This window comes from Symphodus melops (assembly GCF_947650265.1).
Source record: "Symphodus melops genome assembly, chromosome: 4".
In the NCBI taxonomy this organism is placed as follows: domain Eukaryota; kingdom Metazoa; phylum Chordata; class Actinopteri; order Labriformes; family Labridae; genus Symphodus; species Symphodus melops.
This window is the reverse complement of record NC_136694.1, coordinates 25,600,377-25,626,412: the sequence shown is the minus strand read 5'-3', so window position 1 is coordinate 25,626,412 and position 26,036 is coordinate 25,600,377. Positions and strand designations below refer to the sequence as shown.

Sequence of the window (26,036 nt, the reverse complement as noted above, 5' to 3'; positions counted from 1 at the left end):
CATTTTGTATTTTTTTTTAGTTGTGTTAAAAGAAATAGACTACATCTCATGAGGATTTGTGGTTAGGAGGCCATTATTCTCTATTTAGTTTCAGTCCTGAAGATTTTTTTTTTCTTAAACTTAATCAACTGCAGCATTAAAGTCCTGCTTTTCACTATAATTTTTCTTCATACCTTATGTACATTCCCTGACAACACCTGGATATATTTTTCTTAACACCATTTTTAAATTCAGGACTTTTACTTGAATTACCTTTCTTTTCTAGAGTACCAAATGTATGGTGGCTGGCCTGTGGCTCTTTAGCCGTATGTCTTCCACACTCTCTCTCTCTCTCCCCGATGTCCGACTCTAGACTGTCCCCTCTCTGTTAGTAAAAGCAAAAACGCCTTAAAATAAATCTTGAAAAAAAATCACTTTTTGTACGTTAAATCTCAGAATTTAATCTCAATGCTTATTCCCCCGTACAACAAATATTTGAGCAAGAATTTAACTCCATATTAGTGCTACTATTGAAAGTCGTAATGAAGCCATATTAAAGCTTTTTTTTTGTAGTAACACAGTTCATGCAGTCCTTATTAAAGGGACCTTGAATTCATCGGTAAATACATTAAAAGAGGCTAATATTTTGTTCACATGTAAATGTATAAAAGAACTATCACGATCAAAACAAATTTACAAACATGTTTAATAGGTTTTTTTTTTTCAGGGGGGAAAATGGCCCCAAAGGCACCATGCGTCTTTTATTGTTAGATACATTTGTTTGATTACATTATCCAACCTCTACTTGGAAGTATAAAATTGCAATGCACAATGGTAACAAAGACAACAGTAAACCACCTTAAACCAAAAAAAAACAACAACAAAAAGAACTGCCCACACCATTCAGAATATGATACATTAGATATCTCATTATTAATTATCAATATCGGCACAGTCACACATTATTTTCAGTGAAGCATATGGCAAACACTGAAAGTCAAAAAGACAACAGAATCAAAACAAAACATTAATCTTGATATTGGCAAAAACAAGTCTGTATAAAAGATTACACCTGCAAAAGGAGGAGTGTTATTGAGTCTAGCTTGTGAAATAGGACATTCAAAGCCAGATGTAGTTATTACACCGTAAAAAAAGGTGTATTTTTTTAGCACAATTGTCCAGTGAGCCACACAGAGTAGACACTTGTTTAGCAGGATCCATGACAGAAAAGTTCTGTCTCTAACATGAGTCCTACAATACTTTTGATATCTCCATTACAATGGAAAAAGATCAATACATCTCCAGTAACCCCACCCTGCCCTTCCCCTATTTCTTTTCCAACCCTATAAATAACAATCAATGGTCATACTCCACAGCACAGAGACAATAGCTCTCATTCACGACAATTAATCCGTTCGATTTCATGTGTAATGTCAGTAAAAAATCGTCTTAAATATAAAAACTGAATTTATGCGGCCTCTCCATACATTACATGGAGAAGGGTGAAGCAAATTGACCAACTTCACAGCATACAATCTCTTTTTTAAACAAAAGACACAGTGATGAACTTCTCTCCACTTTAAGCCATGGTCTCTGTGCTGAGTTATTGATCACAAGTATGGACATAAAGGCCATGCCCCCATACAAAAAAAAAAAAAAAAAAAAAGAAAGAAACATACTCCTATGTAACACATATTCCTTTAGCATCCACTTACTCACAGTACAGAAACTATTCATTTTTCATTAGGCTACATACTGTAACTCAAGGCAGAAGTAAGCACTGCTGTTGCTTCAACAACCCCTCCCAACACTTCTGGATCTTTTAAGTGCAACCAAGCACACGTCTTCAAACAGAGAAATAACAGGGGATCTCACAAAGATGGCAAAGCCCTGGCTTTCTGTCAGAGTAGCAGTTGTACAAGGCATCCCTAGTGTCAGAAGTAAGTTACAGAAAGATTCTTGTAAGACCTGATTTTTGAAAACTGTCATAAAACATAAAAAGGCAGAACCAAGAAAGTACTGTAACACAATAAACCTTCTCCCTGTACACTTGGACTGTAAAATGTGGGACAAATGGTTTAAAAAACAAAAACAGGCTACATGTAAGTGAACAATCCAATCCCATTCCTTTGTATGCCAGAATACAAAAACTGCCTCTAAGCAGAACTGAAAGGTGTCGTTCAAATTTTTTACAACAGACACAACTGTCTGAATATTTTCTGTTTCTTAAAAACAAGAGGTAGTAAAAAAAAAAAGAAAAAAAGAAAAAGGCAATCCAAAGTGGCAGGCAATGATATCATCTTTGGAGAAAAGGCACTTTCTTTCCTAACAAATCTACAAAAACAACTCTACTGGGCTGTTTTTCTCGTCCATGGTCCTGCTCTCGCTATACTTTCAATCTTTTACACACTTCTCTTAGTGCTCAAAGTTCACTCAGTTACTTCAAGTCCTTTCAACGCTATAACGTTCTCTTTCCCTCAATCAAACATGTCAAGCACCATCGATTACCTTGGCAAAAGTGACCAACTTCATAGAAAGCATGTTTAAACACATGGAAAATAGCTCTTTGTTAGAAAAATCTGTAATTCTTCAAAAATGTATTTGCGTGCTGGCAAGATGAGATTCACTCCTTAATCCGTTGTGAATAACTTTTTCGTTAAAGCGTTTAATGTGTCCTTGTTAGTCCGGTCGAGGATTGTTTTTTTTTTTGTTTTGTTTTCCTGGATGGTTGAGCTGGTTGAAGAGAGAGATTGTGTAACGCTTCTGTCTGGCTTTTCCAAAGAAAAAAAAAAAACCTTCCTGGAGAACCTTCCTGTTAGTCTTTAACAAGTCTGTAGACGTGATACTGAGCTCCATGTTCACTCGTAGAAACCTCAAAAACAAACGCTATACAGAGCAGGGTCTCCTGGGTGTCACGGTTTGTCACCACCTGCGGGGGGGGGAGGGAGGAGGAGGCAAATGTTGAGTTACCAAAAAAATATTGCATCCAGTTACAATCAGTTGTTTGTTAAAGCGATATTTTGACATTATGGGTAAATCATTTTAACTACTCTCTTGTCAAAGAATGACAAGGAGTCTTCTTTCTCTGACTGTATCTTAACTAATGTTGTAGTACTTGGTCTAAAGACTGGTTTATTAGCATTGGTTTGCTACTCTTGCTGCCTCACAGAAACTTGCTAGTGCAGACAGCATTTGTTTTGGACTGAAAATGTGCTCTGAAAATTGCATAGTAAGCCTTTTAGATACAAAATGTTAAGACCAATAAAAACAACAAATCTTCTTAAACAAAAAAGTGTAAAGACAACATATTGTAGAAAGGTTACATTCTTTATGCTAAGCTAAGCTAAGCTATCAAAACTGTTGCATCAAACTGAGTGTACAAACATGACAGTGGTATCAATCATCTCATCTATCTCGGGGGCAGCAAAGCAACATTTTACACACTCCCCTAAACGGTAAAACACTCGGTAAACAATACAAATGCAGTGTTTGTTACCTGTAGGATAGTGAAGTTTTCAAGAACACTGTTCATCATGTATTTTTCCGGCAAGTGTTTCAGTTTGTGGATAAAGTTGATCATGTACTCGCACATCGGAGAGCGGTGGATCCTGTAAACACACCTCCCTCCCTCCATGCGAGCATACTCTGTCTGTAACACACACAGAGGTAAAATCATGTAAACTGTGCAGTATATTGAATGTTTGAGTGAAAAATATAGTAGTAGTAAGTATTCATGGTCTTACCTCCACTTTCTCTACCACCTGCTTGCCAAACGAGCAGACTTTGGTTGAAACAGTGATGGTCATGTTTTCAAGGCTGCTGTACTGACTGCTGACCCCATAGAAAGAACCAGGACCGTCCTGCATGCCGCTGCTGTTTAGATCCGCCTGCATCAGTCATCCATTTCATAAGGTCAGTGATGATCATCACATAATTGAATGAAATGTAATTTTTTTTGTAGCCCATGAATTATGTAGTAAAATGAAACATAAAGTTGCTTCAATGCTATTTTATTGCTGTGCAACAACTAGAGACTAGATTTGTGCGTATGTGCAGACTGTTTACATGTGATGTTATGATAATATTTTTAGCCAAGATAAGAAAACCACCACTGTGTGATAGGGAAAGATTTGCTACCACGTGGCCTTCTGAAGGAAGTTAACTGAGAGGGAATCTGCAATGGTTTAAAATATGTAATCTCTTGAAGCATCACTCCGTCTTTTCAACAAGTTTATATAGTTTGTCCTTTAGCATGTCTACAAACCCCATTATTAGAGCTCTGCACAGAACAGGCTGTTTCTGTGTCTGCAGCTTTAAATGCAAATGAGCTGTGTTTGACCACACCCCTCTCTGGAAGGGCCTGGATGGCTTGGCAATTCTTGGACCATACTCTATTGTTTATGGGGAAAAGGCTCAGAGGGCAGAACACACACTGAGCTGTGGAAGTGTTATCCACCTGGGGGAGAAGATATTGCCCTTTGTGATGTCACAAAGGGAAAATTTCCAAACAGCCTGTTTGAGCACACATTTTCTGAAATGTGGAGCAGGCAGAAGACAGAGGATGGACTTTTCTCATAATTGAGGGGTTTGTAGATTGACTAGAGACACATTTGTTTGTAAAACATGGTCAAATGAATGTAGCTAAATATGTAACCTTTAATATGTATGCTTTTCTGTGTAAAGTTGCACAATAACAACTACAGTAAGAACTTTTAAATGGTACTGTGATACCAACCCACCCAGAATTTAACTAGGAAGAAAGCGTTCTGTGGGCCTTTCTCATAGAGCTCTTTGAGCCCGCCCTTCTTCTCAGGGAACTTGTCATAGATCTGCCGGATGTCGACGGCCTCGAGAAGTGGGTCACTGTAGGAGGGGTTGGTCTGTCCAATGTGGACAAACAGGTGTTTGCTGTACTGCAGTGGACACAATAAAGAAAACTTAACTTCAAGAACATCAAAAATAAACATGAGATTGTGTTCAAAAAGTAAAAATCATCTCAGCGCAAAGAGCTTTTTTTTTTTTTTGGCTTTTAATGCTTTTATTTAAACATAGGACACTTGATGGAGTCAGATACCTGGGAAAAAGATCAAAAGCACCGTAGCTATCTCGACAACTATGGAGCAAAAAAAAAAAAAAAGGGTCCCAGGCACACAGCTAATATTAGGAAGTCTTTTCATTTTGATTACCAGAAATTAGAAACAAAAAGTACAAATAGCAAAATTATATATCTAACATTTCGGTACCAAAACCTGTTTTTGTCCAATTTAAACAGTGTCACCCCCTCTGATGTCTCTCTGCTTATAAGAGACATAAATGTAACTCTGTGTCTTTATGAGACGCCTGACCTGAGTAACCCAGTATTTCTCTTTCTAGGCTGCCACTTTGTGTTAAAATGTGACTGAAGATCTTTTTGAAAAGCTTCATTTCTCGGTACTGTCTTAAAACATGTGGCATTGAAAGTTATCAAAAATGTTGACAACCTTTCCTATTTAAGACTTGTTCAATACACCCTCCTTGCCTGCACAGTAGGATACTGTGGGATAATTAAACTGTAAATGCTCACTCACGTTGTCTGGGTCTCTCTGGACCTCCATGAAGGCGGAGTACTCCAGCATCCGCAGCTTGGAGGAGGCGATGGTCCGGTCCTGCCACACGGGCACTGCGGTCGCAGATGGTGGAGGAGGAGGTGCCAAGGGCTCATAACCTGGAAGGCACACAGAAACAAATGATTCAACAACTGAAGCCTGTTTTATTTTGAAAATCGTCTCACATGATGTTTTCATACTTACTTGGTATGGGTTGTGGCACAGAACCTGAAAGGCTTGGGTATGGGGGCTGTGCAAAAGGTTTGATACTAGAAAAAAAGGATTGGTATAGTTAGACAGCGGTATTCTTCAAAAGACCTAAACCTGTTGATTTCACACACGGGTTCTCCTGTATTTGCATTTCTTAAATAATGAAACTCTGTTAGTGTAAAAAGTGTAAGCATGTGTTGTTGCACCAGCTAGGCGTAAGTCCACCTGCTTCATTGCTCCACTATAGTGCAAAATAGCAAAAGTTGATTTACTTCAAAAACAGATTAGAGTTGTTTGTTTTGGATTTGAGGTTGTTGTTTTTTTTTCGAGCGCAAACTCTGAAGATTTATCTCCCCTGTTCCTTTTTTCTTAATCACATTTGAAGCAGTTAATTTGCCGGGTGGTGGGTTACATCAGTGCAGGAAACAAACAGCACAAAAATACAGTGAAGAAGAAGAGTTAGTGCTGCTTTGTGGCCACAGCTGAACCTCGGCTAGGGGGAACTTACGCATGGCTGGTGCGGCCAAACCCAGGAGTCCTTCCCGGGTTGAGATCTAGAACCATCCTGGTGTGCAAAAATTTAATTCATTAAACATGCCCACCTGACACCCTTACTCACTCAAACACTTACACTAAATATTTACTAATCTCTAGAGCCGTGTTCTCTCTTCGGAAACCAGGCCCACCCTGAAACCAACCCACATACATGTTGGGGGTTCTGCAGCGAGGTTTACTTACTCCTGAGGGGGTCCAGGCTGTCCTGGGATAGTAGGCCAGAACTGAAGGGTAAGAAAAGGTGTTAATTTATTGAACAATGATCAAACTGAATATCACTTTGCATTCTAAATGACATGGGCTCACTCTGGGTGGTTGGTAGGAGGCAGGGGGCAGTGGTGGAAGGTGATTCTTGATCATAGTCGGGGAGACGATCTGTGCAGACGACAGTGCTGCCATGTTCTGCAAGGCTTTGTCTTTAGACGCCTGATCCTACAGAACCAAACAGAAGAGTGACCGGAGTCAACCACAGGGTGGCACCAGAACCTAAACAACATGATATCTACTGCTGCACTATGATGCTGTGTGAAGTAAAAATCATTTATATCATTAAAAATGTATTTGTAGCATTATGGAAAATAATTTACCAACACCTTAATTTTAAACTGCATATACAATAATCCAAAGAAGATTTAAGTCAAGAGGCAGTTACGTTTGTTCAAACTATTCCAAAAACTTGATAAATACAATAACACATGGAAAAAAGCAGATTGATAGAAGCAAAGAGAATAAGAGAATATTTAAAAGACTCAGCTAAAAACACAAAATTGATCATCGGTTTATTATCGGGATCACCCAAGGAAAAAGAGAATAAAGAGAGTGCATTGATGTGAAATGCAGATTTGCATCCCTGTTGCTTCCAACAGTGTATAAATTAATAAATTCCTATTTTACTATTCTGATGAAGGAAGTACTGTGTAAGAAATTGGTAGAAAAAGATACAAAAGCCAACTAACTATGGGGGGGTGAATTTGTCAACATATTCATTAAAATGCATCCTCTTGCTCTTTTTTCATGTTTGCAAAAAAAAAAACAAACAGATCAAAAATAGCACTTAAGTTACTCAAGCTATGACTTTGCAGTCAAAAGAAAGATGCCTCAGGAGCAAGACCCCGAATCACAGCGCAACACCTTGTACAAAGCAAGCAAGACTTTAGCCTCTGGCAGAGGTGGAGGGGGATTACGCTACATCAGGCAGGAGCTGCAGCACTACTGTGTATTTCAAAGCTTGGCTGTTTCTAAGCATTGCTTCACAAAAGGACTGCAATGGGGCAGGACGCCATGCCAGCAGAGGGCTTTAGCAAGGGGACAGTGCACTGGTGCGGCCAAACAAAAGGAGGGGAGGGGAAGCATATTGCACAAGTCAGATCAACTTACCAAATTCATCGCCTGAATCAAAAAAGAGAGACACATTAGTTCCGTGAAGTTCTACATGACGTGTTCAGATAAGTGAAGTTTTGGTTGGCATTATATTTTCTACATGCTTTTCAACCAAAATTAGTCTCGGCCGCAGCTGTACAGTACACAGTTTAATGGCTTACTATGGACTAAATTCACCTAACAGGTATCAGACCATGTGCATTTGCCTATTATGGTTTTCCAGGGGCGGAGCCTAGGTGGCCAGGGCCATAAAAATCCTAAGCTATGATTGGCTTTTTGCCTTGCCAGAGGCACACTATGTTATGTGTTGAAATCAACAATTAGCGTTTTGTTGCACCAGGCAGCTTGTAGTTTTCTTTGCATTTCAACATTAATGTTTCCCTTTGTTAGTAGTTTAAATTGTGATTTTGGACATACAGCTACTTTTAATTCCTAAAAGAATTCAGCTTTGATTAATGAAATGTTGCAGCTTTTTGAAGTTAAAGTATAAACAGAAATGTAACATCTGTATTATACCTTCATATTAGCAGTTGGGCTGTCAAATACATTTCAGCATTTAATCGCGATTAATTAGATTTTCCATTCCATTATTTCACATTTGAAAATGAACATGTAGTGGTTTTATTTTGAGTTTTAGTACTGTCGTAAGCTGAGAGTACTTTACTTGCTGTTTGAATTCAACCCTGCTTTTATTTTGAAATAAAGTAAGGACCTAGATCGAAGGACAAAACACTAACTAAACTTTGCAATAGGGAACTTGTTAAGTTAAAGAAGATGGTAAAACACATCATAAAGTGGATATTACTTTTAACTCGCCAGCTGGGCTGTCGTCAGGGGCAAAATACCAAGCAATAAATTACAATAAAAAAGTAATTAATGTATTCATTTTAGACCTTTATTAATCACGATTAACTAGCTAATGCTGACAGCCTAGTTATTTGAAGAAGTTATGATTGATGGAGATGGAAAGGATACATAAATGATATGCGTGTGTGTGTGTGTGTGTGTGCGCGCACACACACTTCACACTTCAGCACCCCCCTGCACAGTGCCCCAGCAGGACCACCCCACTCAAAACAGTCAAACAGTCAAGCTCTACCACTGCAGAAATTTACAATAAGCATTTCAAAAGGAGATCTACAGTTTTCTTGTTTTTTAGTAGCCTTCAATGTTTTGCTTCAAATGAACTATTGACACTGCACTAAATAGACATATTAGCAGCCTCACTTTAGTTCTTTTAGCTGATGCTACAATTTACTTCATTGACTTTAAGAATACAGTTGCATTTCGTCAGCATGTGAACATGACTGTGAACTCATGAGGTACAGAAAAAAAAGTCATTTTGTATTTTCTAAAAATAACATTTCAACTCAAATATGTCACAGTGCAAAGGAGACACAATAAAGATGTTTCATGAGCAGGAAAGTTATCACAAAAAGAGAAAGACAAGATGAATTCCTCCAAGAAGAGAGGACAAAAGTCACAACAGAAAAGGTGTTTTTATAAGCTTCTCAAGGCTACTATTGGGTCAATTTAGAGCATGTTCACACAAAAAGCGGTTTCCAATTAAACACATTGTTTTCGATAAGCTAACTCCAAAAGATTCCATAATGGAGAACTTTCCTTTGGTAATTTGTATAAATGTAGAAACAGCCTTTCTTGACACCTTAGGGTCAAAGTGAAAAGAGTAGGGATGAAAACATGGAGTCACAAGACTTTACTATTGAGAACTTCTAATTTCATCAATAAGTTTGGTCTTATAACTCTGCATTCAAGATTAACGTTTCATGGGAAGCACAGAAAAGTTGTAGTGCTGGATTAAAAAAATCACATCAGTCACATCTGGATGAGCTGAATGACACACTGAACAAAGCTACTGGAAAGATTTGTTCTTTGAAAGTGGAATTCTAAACACAATGTCAATCAGGGATGCTATTGTCCGCTGCAGGATTAGTGTGCATAAAGAGGTTAAGTCAAAGTTAGCACGTTTTGTACTTTCCTGTATCTAGGTTATGTGTTTGGAAATGTGAAGAAACGAGCAAATGAAAGATGTCAAGAGAACAGGGAAATAGAAGGAACAACAAAAGGTCAAAAAGTGAATGATTTTTTTTTTTGCTGGTAATTTTAACAAATCATTTCACAAACAGATTAGAGTGACTCAGAGTAGAGGAACTTTTAGGGAAAGAAAATGTCTGAGAGAAGATGCAGAAGCTTGGTTGGAGGGAGGACAGATTTAGAGCTGGAGCAACATGCAGCAAAATACAGTTTTCATTGCCTCTGAGTAGCTGCAGTTCCTTTAGCATTCCTTTACAGACAAAGCTTTACAATCAGCTACCATACATTCACTACTGAGTGGTGAGATTAGCCTCAAAGTTTATGTAGCTTCGACCGCTTTGAAGCAGTCAACAGATCTGTTTGTTTGTGCACTGCAATGCATGCTGCAGAAGCAGGAAGTAGTTCAAAGAGAACTCATTAAGTTGTTATTTGATTTATTTTAAACCAAGATAGTATAATAGCACAGCTAGCATCCAATTTATCTAGCATGAGCTGGCCCTGTATCAAAGCATGGACAGATAATTCTGTGCGCACATTAGCTGGTTAGTGCAAAGCCAAGTCTTAACCAGCCCCGCCGAGCCCGCCGTGAAGCGCATACCTTTAGCTTTGACTGGATCTCGCGAGATTTTCTCCGGGCGAGAACTTGCAAGTGGCTAGAAACCTGCACAGAAGAATAGCCAAGAGGAGGGAAGAGGAAAAGGAGACAGGGAGAGAAAAGACAGGGAAGAAAGAGAGAAGCCGTAACCAAAGAGGAAAGAGACGCCCAGTCAGTGTCGCCGGGAGGCAAGCTGGTGGCACCTACCTTTATACCCGCCTGGTATTCACGCACTTTCTTCCGTGCTAACACCTGTATGTGACTAGACACCTAAAGGGGTGTGAGACAGTTTTTGAGCATAAAAAAAAAACATGCACTCAGTTAGAGGCTCATAAACGTGCTGGTAAGAAACCGTTAATACACACTTACAGAGATAATGATAGTTAAATACTAAATGACATGCAAATCATTACTGATTTAAAGGAATAGTCATTATATTATATGCCTCCTACAAAGAGACAAAACCAACTACTAAAAATAAAAGCAACATTTTCCTGTATCTCCGGTTGTTCCTTGAAGGATCAGTTAAAAATGTGTCCTGCTACTTTGACCACTCACAAGGACACCGAGTATTAATCCGCTCCGAAAAACAGTCTCCGACCAATGCATGATATACTCCTGGTTGTTTCTTAAAGTGTCCAGCTATTTTAAGAACCTTGTTCATCTTTAAAAAATTAAGAAAAGTTAACAATGTGTTTCTGAATAGCTTTCAAAATTCAAGTTAGCAGTTCATAAAATGTGCTAGTGTTGTCATGGAACGGGGCAGATAAGGTGAAAAATATTCATTTGAGTAAGTCGACTGATTTTGAGTATCAAGAGTTTTAATGTGAAGACATACACAAAGTAGCAAAGTGTGCAGGAAACTGTGACTGTGTTGCTTAGCAACAGACCAGTTCCTGTCAAGTTGCAGGACTAGTTTAGTTGGTATAGCCAGATAAATGATACAGTGCTTGTGCACCTATTGTATGAGAGCAGTATCTCCATGGAGGCCATAGTTTTATGATATCAATAAAACAATGTGGCCTTAAATGTGATCTCATTTCTTATGCTTTTATATTGTTGTATTTTACAGTCGAATTTGGATGTACAGACTTACTTTAAATGCTCCTTATATTTCCTGATTAAGTTTATTCTTCTGTTATCTGATTAATCAGAACAAAGCTGGTTTTGTATCGTAGAACTTGTTGTCAACACAATGTGAATTTAATGAACTCCATTAATCAATCAATAATCAATGCATTTATCAAACTGGTGAGGCAGCAATACATACTCTTAACCTGTCTGGTTATCAATCTTTGTTATGATCTTTGTTGTCAGTTACTAAAACCAAACTCATGCAGGATTATTGAACTCAAACCATCAAATTCATTCAAACCTGTTCACCTGTTTTCTTGTGCGGGTTTTTCCTGTCCTCAGCTTTATGTACCTTGCTATCAATTCATTCCGACCTGAAACAAACAAACAAAAAAACACAGAAAGACTGGTTACAACCAAAACCAACATTATGTAAAAACAGAAGCTGAGACATTTTTATATCGTGGGCAATATCCTTGGTTGGACACATGGTGGCAGTGCCTTCACACACCATACAAATCAAGTAGAAAAGAACAGCAGTGTAACCTTTCCCGGAGCTCCTCAGACCCTAGGCAAACACTTTTGACACAGGCAACAGGTCACAATGACACCTCTGTTTAAAAAATATCTGTCATTTTGTAAGCCATTTAACTGTGATTCTTTTTTGTTTCATTTCCAAGTTTTCATTAGGCTGTTTGACACCTTCTTATTGTCTGCTCACATGGCCCTGGAACCTAATTACTGATTGCTCAGAAAACAGAACCATGTTTTTCATGACATAACATCTACTCTCGACATTCTGCACAGACGGGTTGTGCAGAGAACAGCCGTCTATTCTAGGCTGTTGTGGTCCTCTTTACACTCACGACTGTACAATGAAATTTAACAAGCTCTGCCTTCTCAGCAGAGAGCACCTCGGATCAGAATCATTTTGGGGTAAATGAGAAATGCAAAACAGGAAAATTAGTTTTTCCATTTTTTACTGTTTTTCTTTGCCAAGTCATGTTTACTGGGTTTTTGTGGCTTAAATTGGGTAAAAGGAAGAGGTTAGACCACTCTATGACTATGAATAATGACTTCAACTCGTACAAATTTGCTGACAGTAATTTACATCAAGAAAAACTGGTCACGACTGGCCTTCTTTTACCCAAACACAACAGACAGTGTGTCTAAGCAATTTAACAGCCTTTAGAGTATCCAGACACATAATGACAGGAGAAACAAGTCCTGTTTCTCACACACTCTTTAGTACTTGGCCTCGAGAAGTCCCTGGTTACTGCAATTACCATAAAAGTACTGCAGCCCATCTCCAGCAGGCTTGCAGCATTCACCGTTCCCTCCAACTAGTCAGCCCGGCGGTCAGCCAGCAGAGCAGAGCTGAACTGTCTGCCGATACTGAGCTGGCCCGTCCCCCCTCTGCCTGAGGCCAAGGATGGACACGCCTGCTCCAGCGCCTCCGCATTCCTCACATTCCTCTAAGCCTGTCACATCTGTGCTAGCCAGTCTGATTGGCCTGAGCCTGTGAACACAGCCAGAGCTCTGGTGAACATACACATGCTCATATGTTCTTCCAGCTCAGGGAGAAGCAGGGGTTAGAGCCGGGGGTGAGGGCCATTAGGTTGGGGTAGGGGGGGTCGACAGTTAGAGGGGCAAAAGGGGCAGCTGATGCTGTAACTCTTGGAGGAAACACAAAGCCATAACTGTCTCTGCCAACAACTGCCACCTGGCAGCAGAGCAGCCCCTTTTCCCAAAACAACAGCACTGTGTGACCCCGCACCCAACGGACAGCAGCACCTGCTGCAGACCGTCCCAGCACATGATGGCAGAGAGAGAACAATGCCAGCTCGACCCCCGCACAACTGTCACTCTCAATCTCTTCAGCTCAGGAGCAGAAGGTGGGGGGGACCTTTCAACCTAGTAAAGACAGCTCTGCAACACATGTTATAGACTGCAAAGTACTGTAAACTGAGCTCATCAAATTTTAAAATATTTAATACTTTTAAAATCAACTTATGTTGAAACGATACAATATCTGCCATTTGAATGATCAATATGATCAGAAATGACTGATCTTCAGAAAAAACATTTGTTACCAAAGTGTGCCACGAGCAGAAGAGAGAGCAATGTTTAAATAGCACTAGTTCATTGGCAATATTTTGGAACTGAAACATCAAGACACATTTGTGCAGTTCAGACAGTGTACAGCGCTTGCATTTTTGGTACTAAAAAAATCAAGAGTTTACCCAATTTGGATGCCTAGGACTTGTAGTTTTGTTGCTGTTGTACCGAAACTAGTATCATTTTATGTTTAATAGAATCTCAAATTTAAAACTAGGAAATACAGGTTTGACTAAACTGATGAACGACTTCTCGTGGTACAGTTGGTTATAAATTATCTGCAGAAATTTAGACACTCCAAGCTAAGGAGTCAAAACTAAATCTCTTATTTTCAATTTTATGGGAATGGTCTCAAAATATAAAACCATATGTTTTATAACAGTGCGGAGCACAACAACCATTGGCATGGAACGACAAATCAAAAATGTGTCCTCATCTGTTAAACAGTGCAGTGCTGTGGTAGGGAGCTGATGGGATGATAACTCCAGTTTTTTCCACAACATCTGGTGGGTTTGATGAAATTTTAAATTACAGCTTTTGTTTTATGTGATATACAGTTGGACAAGCAGTCCCCTCTTTGGAGCGGGACTGCAAATATCTCCAGTTTCACATCAATTTTAATAAGGTTGAACTGACTTGGAAAAGCAACTGTAAAGAAGAAACTCTGGCTCTCCTTTTTCTTTTTTTTATGAAGGACAAAGTAGATCATAAAACCATTGCATTAAATTAAACAGAAACTTGATTTGATCATTTGTAACATCCTTCTACAACATGATGATGTTGGATGTTTATGGACCAAAAAATACATTTTTAGAGGCCAATAGAAGTGATTTTAGAAACACTGAAGTAATCAGTTCTAAATCCCACATCCTCCTCTTCACACCCATGATTTTGTCAAGGACAGCTTATGACACAAATGAAGGGTTAACATAATCACTAAGGAGACCTGAGTTTAACCCCAGTTCTTACCACAAGAAACTGCTCACAGAGCTTAAACAACAGCGTCTGCATCTCTAAAACCAGAAGATTGATTGAGCTGAGGCTTACTAAAAAATAAATAAAAAAAGATGTTGCTGGATGTCATCTCATTGGTAAATGTAATTTTTTATACAGTAGCCTATTTACAAAGTCTGGTTTGCAAGTTTTGAGTATAATGTAAACTTCTGCCTGTTTTTAGAACAGTATTCCAGTAGAGTATTCTCCATGGAGAAGTTTATTATCTATTCTTTCCTACTACTGATTACGATATCTCTATCTACACTTCAGTCCCCCACTGATAAAAGTGTGGTATACAGAACTAAAATATTAGTATCAATGTCTTTTTAACAAAATGTTAACCACATATACTTTCTAGATCTTATATAGATGTTGTATACTGTTGTTGTGTGGCCTGGCTCAGTGCACTGATTCCAAATGTTAAAATGAGCTGAGAACTAACAGACACGCTAAGCGAAGCTAAGCTAATGTAGCAGTAGCTCAGCTTTCAGTCCCTCTTTACTTCATGTGTCCAACAGATTTTTTTTCTCACAAGAAGCTGCTTTAGTTTGTATTTCTACCTGAATAAATTACTTTTAAATAAAAAATAAATAAAAAACAGCATTAAATGGTGTTGGAGGAAACACTAATTGCTTAAATGTTGATAGCTATAGCATTAGACATGCTAGCACTGCACTGTTGTTTGCTATGGTTGCATGATAATTTAGCTACAAGCAGTTCCTGCTTTAATAGAAAACTGTTGTAAATAGAGGGCTAATAAATTATATTTTCAAACAAGCTTAATAACTTACTTTTTTTAACAAGAAACTGCTTTATTCTCTATTTTACCAGTTTTAATTATCCTAAAATACAGATTACAGCCTAGAATATAGCATTAGCACTACAAATTTAGATAGCACTGCATTGTAAACGTAACTACAACTAGTTCTAATGTAAAACTGAAACAGTTGTTGCTAGTGGAAGTTGTGATAGATGTATAACTGCTGTTTCTGCAGACTACTGTTTCAGAGAAGTCAAATCGTTCAAACTCCTCCCCTCAGGTAGCAGTTAGAGAGCACTGCGCTCAAAAACAACCAGACACAAGAACATTATCTTTGCTCAAGCTGTCACTGTGATGAAATCTTTACTCAGTCAGTGTGTCAGGAACAGTTCATGCCTAATAACCAAATATGTGTGCATGTGTGTGTGTGTGTGTGTGTGTTTGTTAAGGGGCAGCAGAGGTTGATAGGACAGTGGATAGAGCAGGAAACAGGGGAGAAGGAGTGGGTTATACAATGTGCGAAAGGAGCCACAGGCCATACTTGAACCCAAGACAGTCGCTTGACTGTGGCCGTCTACATGGGGCACAACCTCACTGCTTGGCCATCTGTGGCCCGTATATTACAACTTTTTTCATTTGTATCCACTGGACTATTATGTAGTAAAAAAAAATACTTTTAAGATATAACTTTATTGATTCCTAATGGGGAAAGTTAAAGTTTAAAGTTCTTTGAACAACTTATGTCATACAGTACTTTTTGGGGGGTTTGTCTGAAATGTGTCAACTTGCTTGTCTGCATAGAGATAAATGTTAAACTGGAATCAAATTCCTTGTATGTTCCCAACAGCTTTGGCTAATAAAACTGCTTCTGAATCTGAATTTGGTTTCATACAGAAACAATAAATTACAGTGTTGGATTATTGCATTGAATAGCAATCTTTCACGATACCACATTTTTGGTTTTTGAGGCATTTTTAAGTGCGGTATCTGAAAGGGAACAACTGTACTTTATGAGACTTTTAGACTTTTTGCTGTCTCTAGGCCCAGAAGAGAAGTTGGCTGCAGCTGTGGAAAGGTAGATCTGCTCAGACTTGACATGATTGAAGGTCAGGTAGATGTTGCAAACACTAGTCCAACACAGAGCATGACAGGTGCATACACAGACACAGAAACACAGCTGTACAATCACAAGCACAGCCCTCAGCTTCTTATTTCTCCACCCTTGCTGTCTTCCTATCTCTCTACCCTCTCTCTGTGTGAGCTGCTCATGATTCCCCTGTCGATTGCCCAACACCCACTCAGATCGCTGCAGGCAACCATTCTTAACCTCTTCCTCGACTGAACACGCCCATCTTTTTCTTTTACTACATGACTGCTGGAATTTTCCACTTCCATGCTAAGATAGCGAGGAAAAAGGTAATCTCTCTTCACTCCCTGCGTACTTCCAACCCCCTCCTCCCTTTCTCTCTCTCTCTTGAACCCTTTCCCCACCCATATTCTCTCCCCTCCTCCCTTCTCATAACATTGAGGTAATCCTAAATTGCTAGCATACTGCTCAGCCATGACTGAAAACATTCCTAACATCTCAGTGAGGGAGCTGACAGAGAAGGCCTGCTCAGTCATCATTACAGAGTGCCCCCCCCCCCCCCCCCCCATACCTTTACACACATCTTTCCTCACTACTTTACACATGCACTGAACCTGATGCTAATTCCTAATGTAGTCTTCAAAGGTCAAAACAGACATAAGTCTCCCCTCTAGCGCTGAAATCCTTTTTTTGTGTACCCAGAGTGCTTTGCAGTCATGACAGCTGCAGGCCTGAGAGAGAGAGAGAGAGAGAGAGAGAGAGAGAGAGAGAGAGGTGTGTGCTCTGGCGTTGACATACCTGTCTAGGCCAGAAAACGTAGAGGAACAACATGTCAGTACAGCCCCCAAGCAAAACAAGACAGGCAACATTTTTTGGACATACACACATCTTATAAAGATACTTCCTCTGAACTCATGTTGTGAAATGAGTCAACTATCTAATCCTACCCAGAACAAGTGTCTCTGAGCTGTTTGTTTGTTAGGTTTCAAAGACACCATTCACATAATCAACAATCAGTGAATTCACCTCTACATTGAACCATTCTTTACTTTCCAAGTAGAATAATGTATTTGCTAGCACTGTCATATCGCTCTGTTAATGGAGATTATTATATTAGAATATTGAGATTTCTTTTGAGTTTCTATCGGTTTATGGAGATATCACTGCTGCAAATCTGTGCGTACACAAATCTGCAAATATTTCGGCTAAACGTATGAATGCATCAATGCTGTAGTTGTTAATTGCTGAAGAGTATTTTTACTAAACACCAATCAGCTCTGTGTATGCATTTGTGGATCCATGTATTCATTTACAAATAGTTTGCACCAACAATATCTTTATACCTGTTATCTTAGCTTAGCTTAGTGTTAAGCCTGTAAACAAAAGGAGACAGCTAACCTTTCTAAGTCCAAAGGAAGTGGAATTGCCCCCTCTTAAGCTAAATTGTATGTTGTTGATTTACTATTTCAAGGTTTTATTTGGGATTGTGGGATTATGTTGCAGACTTGGCAAGCTTTAGTGTCTTCTTGGTCCAGCAACCTCTTTTGTTTTTTGCTCTTCTGTTTTGCACACTAATAAGATGTAACTTGGAAATATATTAGTTTAGAGTGGATTTTTTTTACTCTCTGTTAAGTCTAGAGTGGCCTTTTGTTCTGGTTGAAGACTCCACTGTTAGCTCAGCTAATCAACTGCTAGCTAAAACCTTCAGATTACAACACAGACTTAAAGGTAGTATCAAAGGTGGTTAAAAAGGGGGCACTGATTTAGCTCAGTGGTAGAATTGCATGTCCCGTACTCGGCCCAGAGTTTGACTCCCAACTTGGCCATTTACCTCATCTTGTCCTCAACTTTCTTATGCCTGTTTTTGACTCCATCCACTGTCCTGTCCACTCAATAAAGGCATGAACAGCCAAAAAAATAATGTTAATGTTGGAAAGTCTCCTGATGCTTTCACAATAAACTCTCTCAGAGCATCATCGTAGATTCAACACTTCAACAAAGACAGAATTATAAAATAATTTCCATGTTTGACAAATACAGAAATAACTGTTAGAAGATTAAAACTAGAGCTAAAACTAGAGGTTCAACTTCTTACACAGTTGTTCTGAAACAATTGGAGTAATTATTAACATGTGTGACTTATTAAAATTGAGCGTTACGTTTCTTTGAACTCTCGGTCACCCCTGTGCTGCGTAAATGACTGGCAATGCTACCGGGAAGTCTAGACAAGTTTGTAGGGCAAAGAATACACATGTATAAGCAGTCATCTTGCTAAGGCAGTGGAAATTTGCAAAGGTTTCCCACCATTAGAAAAAAATCCTGGCAGCAAAAGTGGAATTCCCAACGGGAGAGATGACTTGCCTTGCTTTTGGAGGCCACTTGGAGCCTGAGACTGCAAGGTAGACAGTATTACATACAGCGCAATCGTTAACATTCCCCTCGGCTCACGTCAGGGCAGCTTTTAGACATCTGAGGTAATCACCTTGTGAGAGGGCTTCTGGGGCATGCCTTGGCTGTGCCAGCAAAGCCTCAGATGACTTATTGTAAACGGAGAGGGCATTTAGAGCTCTCGAAAAAAAAAACAGGCCTCTCAAAGGGTTCCTGACAGTTTGTTGCTAAGGGGGCAGGTTTGTCCACCGCCGGCCTCTTTGTTGACGTACTCATGATAAACGTACAGAGCCGGGGACACAACACTGACATGCTAAAGAGGACTGAGGGGTCAATTAGGTAAATTTAGATATGCCTGCAGTGGTCTGTGCCAATGGTCTTTACACAAATTAAAAGCATGTTTTAATCTGTAATGCATCTGTGAATTAAGAGTCAAATGTTCCCTTTAATAACTACATTGGATCCCATAAAAAAGGCTTACTGTAAACAGAATATGGAGTTATGAGTCCATGAGTTTAGTCTGTATACAACTTTTTTTGCCCTTCGACTTGAAATAAAAGATTAATTAGTCAGGTACCAAGTATTTAGTCTATAAAATGTCAGAAAATTGCAACAAAAAAAAAATGCATATCCTAAGATCCTTGAGCCCAAGGTAATACCTTACAATGTCTTGTTTAGTCTAACACCAGTCTAAAAATGCACAAAATTGTGAGTAACAATGACTTTTAATGATTTAAAAGGTAGCAACATGAGGCTGGGATCAGGATATGTTTCTTGATGAATTATAACTTAAATTAGAAATAGAGATAAACTGCTTGTTTCCTCTCTAATATGCTCCTTCAGCCTGGATCAGAGTAGCAACAGGAGCTGCAGCAGCGGCTGAGTAATCTCAGGTATGTGCTTCTCCTTGAATATCCGAATGTGCCCGACGAACGAGAGGACAAGATTCCAAATCGGCTGAATCACGCCAAAAGAATCCGATCTGACGCAAGCCATTAAACCATTGAAAAAGCTGCACTTTTCAAAACAAATACACAGCCTGCCCGAGAGTCTGGTGGCAATGATTGATGGTTTTTACGGTCGCTCTGAAGCTGGAACTTCTCAACTTTTTGAAACTTGATGGACAATAATTAAAGGGCAGGAAAGTCTTATAAAGAATGCCTGAGGGAGTCATACTACTCTGGTGAAAATAACATCATTTCATAAAACCCCCAAAAAGGTTCGGTGAGGACAGCGGTGAGAAGAACAGTGAAGCTAAAATTCTTGTCAATCAACATTTATTGCTGCTCAGCAAATCTTTGCATGCAAAACATTTGATCGAGCATGCACTGTCCCGACAACAGGAATGGGAAAGTGGGTTCAAAGTAATGCGAAACAAATGTGTTAAATTTTCTACACCTGGATGTGATGGATTCTGCCAAACGACTCGCCAACAAATCCATCTGGAGTTTTTCAGGACATTAAGGGCTCAACACCTGCAGTTTAATGAACGCACTGCAGGAAACAGCATAACTTCTTCAAAACAATAAGGATGTATAAAATCCTTCTCATGCCAACTCGATGTTTTTGTTCCTGCGTCTCGCTGTATTCCTGCTGTGCTAATTATCGCTAATTTAACCAAACCTTTCGCATCAAACAAAACACTCTTGTAGCAAACGACTCCAACCAGTCACCTAAAGGCAAAACTCTCCCAGCGATACCGGTGATGGGAGTGCATAATGTTTGGGATAAAACATTTGAAAAAAAGGCTGAAAGGGGAGTGAGGTAGAAAAGAGGCCGTAAAACAAAGGGCATTAAAATAGGCCGTAAAGAAAAGAGCTGTGACAGGTGTAAATCAGGGGGAGAGGAGCACGAGATGCTTTCAGGACAGCAATAACCAGCTCTGAGAGCACTGGTGTGACTGGAAGAACCTGCCCCTGGGTCACAGCCCGACAGGTAGAGACTTGTCAAAGAGAGCGGTGTGTGGAGAGAAAACATTCACCTCAGTGTCAAAGCTGTGACACAAACACAAGCGGAAGAAAAGAAGTCTTCTCATCTCTCTTTAGAGCAATTTAGTGGATGTTTGAGCCACAAACCTCTGTGGTACTGATGGGTTTTCATTCTTGTGCATCCATTACTGAAATCATTTCCATATAATCGTTGTTCTATTGTTGCTCTGGCTTGTACTCACCATACATCTTCCCCTCGTCTGACAGGATGATTTTCCTCCTGCCACAGGGAGGGTAGATGGCGAGGGCCTCCTGGAAGCTCTGCTCGATATCCGGGCTCCACACGCCCTCGGCGTCGCCATCCAGGGTCTTGTCCTCGTTGTCCACGTCCAGCCCATCTTCTGGGCTTCCGTTGGCGCTCCACTCGTTGGACGCAATGGTGGCGGCTCCCCCTGGGCCCGACCCCGAGCCCCGATATCAAATGATCTGTAGGAAATCTGCGGAATACAGACACAAGATCTTCAACATAAGAATCGTGGGAAACTTTTAGTAAATCCTGAAGTGTGTACTCATTTAAAAATAAAATCATTTTGAGTCAACAATAGATTCTGAATGGAATCCTGACCGCAAGAATCGAATCGAGAGACACCAAAGATTCCCAGCACTAATGTGCAGGTATATAGAGAAAACAGAATACAAAACTCATGACGTTAAGAGAATATGAAATAACAAGTGAAAGCAGCGGACATTTGTTTTAACAAACACAATCATAAATAAGGCTGAACATTTACAGCCAGATGTGCCTGACTTCAAGTCGTTTAAAACCACTTTTGAAGCATCCAATGGGAACCTGTTCCTGAAGCGTCCGCTCTTTTTTTGTTTTTGTTTGAAGTACAGGGAGCCGCAAACCTAAATGCCCTTTCCCCCCACAGTTGAGTTAGTTTTAAGTTAACTTGCTGCAACGTATCCCGGTGTTGTAAACTAATAGCACATGGTATCTGTTTTGATCAACAGCTGGAAAAAGTCCCAGACATATGTTCTTTTTACTACAGTTTGAGAAACGTTTACCAAAACGACACTGCCAAGCTTTTAAAAAAAAAAGAAAAAAAAAGAAATAAAGGTTTCAAATTAAAATTTATGAAATATATTTTCATTCATCTTTGGGGATAAATGTATCATAAGAGTGTGTGGGCTTGGATAGACAAGTGTCAGAGACGAGAAGGTCCCACAGTACTGAGAGAAGAATTCATCGATTGTTAGTGTTTGGCTGTTCGGGGGATTTATTGAAAACAGCAACAAAACAGACAAATCCCCTGAATGCACACATTGTGTAACTGCTGGGAAAACACTCACCACCAAAAAACAAGCTGTTATCAGCCTTCATTTATTCATTTCATGAAGTGTGGCACTAAACAGAAGATATACATGGCTTAGTGCAATATCTCCATTGCAGTTTTCAAACACCTCTGTAATAAAGATCTGGGGCGCTGCAGAGAAGCTCTGATCCACAAATCCTATTTCCAAATAAAAACTGAGGTGCAAACCCGACCACTGGAACTGATTTGAAACATATCACAAGTGTTTGTTCTTTTTCACTGCGCAGCTCTGTGAGACAAAGTCGACATTCACAGAAGACAAATCTATTTAAACTTTATGTCATTAAGTGAAGAACACGTCTCCGCTTATAAAACTGAAGGCCATCTCTTGTATAAAGACTTTGGACAATAAGAAACACTTTTTTGAAAGTCAAATTCAGACTTTGCAAATGCTCCTAAACAGGACATCATTTGCATGCTTTATTAATCCCAGAGGGGAACATTCTGGTTTACATTGTGTTGTTAAGCAACATGCATCTCAAACACAAAGCTTTAATGAAGGCTATACACACTGCACAGGGAGCGCCCTGTGGCTGATGCCTTGCTCGAGGGCACACTGGCAGTACTCGGGAGGTGACCATGGCACCTCTCCAGCTGCATACTTTGGTACGCACTGAAACTGGAACCACCACCCTCCAGTTCCTGACACAAATCCCTTATAATAACCATGACTACAAAAGATAGTAAATACTATCGACTATGTCTATTTACAAACACTATATATACAGAGAGAAAACAGAATACAGCACGAAATGAAGCTTGAAGTAAAAGTGAAAGATTGAGTCTGTATCATAAGAAGCCGACTTCAGTCTTATCAGTGTTTCCTTCTCTTGACACTCGTGTGTAGAAACTATCACGAAGGTATGCAGAAACCTGAAGGACTCTTGTGGAGTTTGTTCAGGATGAGCAGGTTTTATGAATCACTGAATAGTTTCCTCACAACACCTTCAATGACCTACATTCAAATTAATATACTGAACTATATTAATTACCCATCGACCTGTCATAAAAAGGGAACTGCTCCTTTAAATGCATAAAGGCTATTATATCTGCAACCTCGTTCACAGCTTTAACACCGCTTGACCTTAATCTCTGCTGAATGCGTCCACGTTTTTTTTTTTTTTTTCCCCTTTCGTTTCAAATGCACATTAATTGAATTTCTCTCCAGAGTAAGATGCAGAACTGTGTGAGTTTATGAAAATGCTTAATGAGAGATGCTGCAGAAGAGGAATGTTATTCATCTTTAGGTCACAAGTTTGGCTTTCTCTGACATTTTCTTTATTGCCGTCATTAAATGTGGATGAACAAACAATGTTAACCGTAATCATTACGATAATTTCCTATACTTTATGTCTGTGAAATGGCCAAATGAATTCAAGATATTCCATAAAACGAAGCTTTAAGACCTCACTAATCAGCACTAGCCTCAAAGAATTCTTGTGGTCTGGGAACTGTGTCCCGATGTGGTCGGCTTATGGCTGACTGCAGGCAAAGATCTTAAGTATTTTTCAAGCTGCCTTTTCTGCGTTGTATTGTTTCTCCGATGGACGTCTATGAGGTAGCCATGATCCTCCCAGGATGCTTATGTTTCTGCTGCAGCATTTCTGCAGATGCCGACAGAAAATAAAAGCATAATGGATAAATACAGAGAACGCCAACATGATTCAATTATATCCTCTTCAGAGTTTATACGACAGTTGATCTGTTTTCAGTTGTTTCTCCATCGGAAAGCATATATTTGAACTCTTTTATGATGTTTTGCAGAGTAACAGAGTCGGATATTATGACCAGTGGGATTCCATTAAAAAAGTTCACTCTTCAAATGTGATTTGTTCCTGCAAATTCATTTGGAAAATCTTAAAAGTATGAAAAATGTTGCTGCAAATCAGTGACTCTCTTGATCTCAACATCTATGAAATCAGATTTTTCACTGTAATTGAACCAAAACTGTGCACAGAGGAGGTTCAGAATTAGGGACAATGTATTCATTATAGGATGTGAAATTAAATAAAATAATTGAATTGATAAAAAAAGATCAGCTTGAGTCTTCTCTTCGCCATGACTCTGTCAATACTGGAAAAAAAAAAAAAAAAAAAAAGATTCACACTGCCGTTCCACCAAATCATCCAACAACCACAAACAGAGAGGGAGGATTAGAGGCGCTTCCTTTCCCTTCTTATCATCGTTCAACTGGAAGTATAAAACATCAAAGGTCCAACCACACGTAACAACAGGAAACGTATGAACCCGAACGAGAGTTTGACAAATATCCACACAAGTCAAGCGGGTAAGTATAGCAGCGGAGAGGACCCTCTGCTGCTGCAAGGTCACGCTGTTATAACTCAACACTGAAACTGAGATCTCATCAGCAGCTCAAGTGATCCGACTCAGTCCGCACAGATCACACGGCTGGATCTCTCCCAAAGACTGCAGACGTCATCGTCAGGCGTAGTTTTAATTATACTTTACTCTGCCAGGGTGAATAGATGACATGAAACTGACTGAGACAAACTCAACAATAAAAGCAGGTTAAAAATACAAATCTTATAAGAAATGTAAGCTACAGTGAGCTATACATTCACCAAGGAGACTTATTATGTCAAACATGAACATGCAGCTCGGTGCTTCTATAAGTGAGGCAAAAAGTCTCTGGGTGGAAGACAAAAGGTAAGAAGAACAACACAGAAGTGGAAGCAACAGACTCAGGCGCTCTAATGGCGACTTTCTCAATGCAATAAAGTAGTTGACACATTCAAAACATTAAGAACAGATGAACAGAAGACACAATGAAAGCAGTTTCATTTCTGCACGGAGATCGCGAGATGACAACATCACCGCCTCCTCCCTCATATCAAATTTTCCTGAATTTTTCCTGCTGCATTATCACATCAGCTCGCCTCAACTTCACACAGAGAGCAGGGGGTTGGAAGGAAAAAAAAAAAAAAAAAAGCAGCTATTTGCGTTCACACTTGCAGCTCATCCTGAAAAATGTTTTCAAGGTGAGCCGCAAGTTTGAAAACACCAAAACAATCCAAAATCTAAAAGATGTTCAGTGATGCAGGAATAATTAAATCCTGAAACTGGAGCCAAGAAATATATTTTTTTGTTTTTTTAAAGGTTACTGAAAAGACAACAAAAGAAGAGCACGTTCAACTTTCTAACATGAACTCATTGATATTCAACAAATTAAATCCATGAGTTTAAATAAAAACAATTTCTGCTATATTTGTGTTGTGATGACTATTATAACTGAACATGAATTAAAATAATGATATAATGCAAAAGTTAATCAACCCGTGGACACACATTGTTCAAACAGCTATTTTAAGGCCTCTCACAGTGCATCATGATATTACTCATAGGAGCTTGTTTGTTGCTACAATTTTAAACCACACACACAAACAACTAAAGACAAAAATAACCTTCACATCAACTCTGTAGCCATTCGATCCATATTTCTGTGTCAGCCCTGATATACGTCTGCTGTCTGTGTGGTCCGCTGGGAAAATGTCTTTCAGGCAGCTCAAAGTATTTCATTAACGAACACACAGGTGCTGCAGGGCAACAGCGTCAGGACAGCCTGGGCAATAATAACCAGAGAGAGAGAGAGAGAGAGAGAGAGAGAGAGAGAGAGAGAGAGAGAGAGAGAGAGAGGGAAGGAGGGGCACCCGTTCCATTGTTTATCTCCAATTATAGCAGAGAAAACACAGCAAACTGCGAGCCGTGAAGAGCAACAAGCCGCGCTCAGAGCTGACGACCTCACTGTGCTCACGAGTGTGCGTTCAAGAGAGGCTCTTCACCGAGAGAGGGGCCTGAATTCCAGACATGTCCTTATTAAGAAAGGGCTGCGAGTGCTCACTGTTTCTCCTCCTGCCTCCCTTGTGTCAACCCAACGCCCTCCCTCCCCTACACTCTCCTCTCTCTCTCCCCCAGTCACCCCCCCCCAGCTC

General features: G+C 39.6%; 1 protein-coding gene across 5 annotated transcripts; it reads right to left on the bottom strand.

The window, feature by feature from the left end:
• Positions 1-667: 667 nt before the first annotated feature.
• Positions 668-21,083, bottom strand: tead3b (TEA domain family member 3 b). 5 transcript variants are annotated; one of them, XM_079341342.1, is made up of 14 exons: positions 20,953-21,083; positions 11,743-11,807; positions 10,567-10,629; positions 10,363-10,425; positions 7,707-7,718; positions 6,636-6,761; positions 6,513-6,553; positions 6,283-6,339; positions 5,769-5,833; positions 5,547-5,683; positions 4,719-4,892; positions 3,723-3,866; positions 3,476-3,628; positions 668-2,908 (listed from the first exon to the last, which is right to left on the bottom strand). In XM_079341342.1, exons 1-14 carry the CDS (start codon positions 20,957-20,959, stop codon positions 2,795-2,797), a joined length of 1,221 nt encoding a protein of 406 aa, XP_079197468.1. In that variant the 5' UTR covers positions 20,960-21,083; the 3' UTR covers positions 668-2,794. The 5 variants fall into 5 exon arrangements, with proteins under 5 accessions (XP_079197468.1, XP_079197470.1, XP_079197469.1 ...); XM_079341344.1 differs by lacking the exon at positions 6,283-6,339; XM_079341343.1 differs by lacking the exon at positions 7,707-7,718.
• Positions 21,084-26,036: the final 4,953 nt, after the last annotated feature.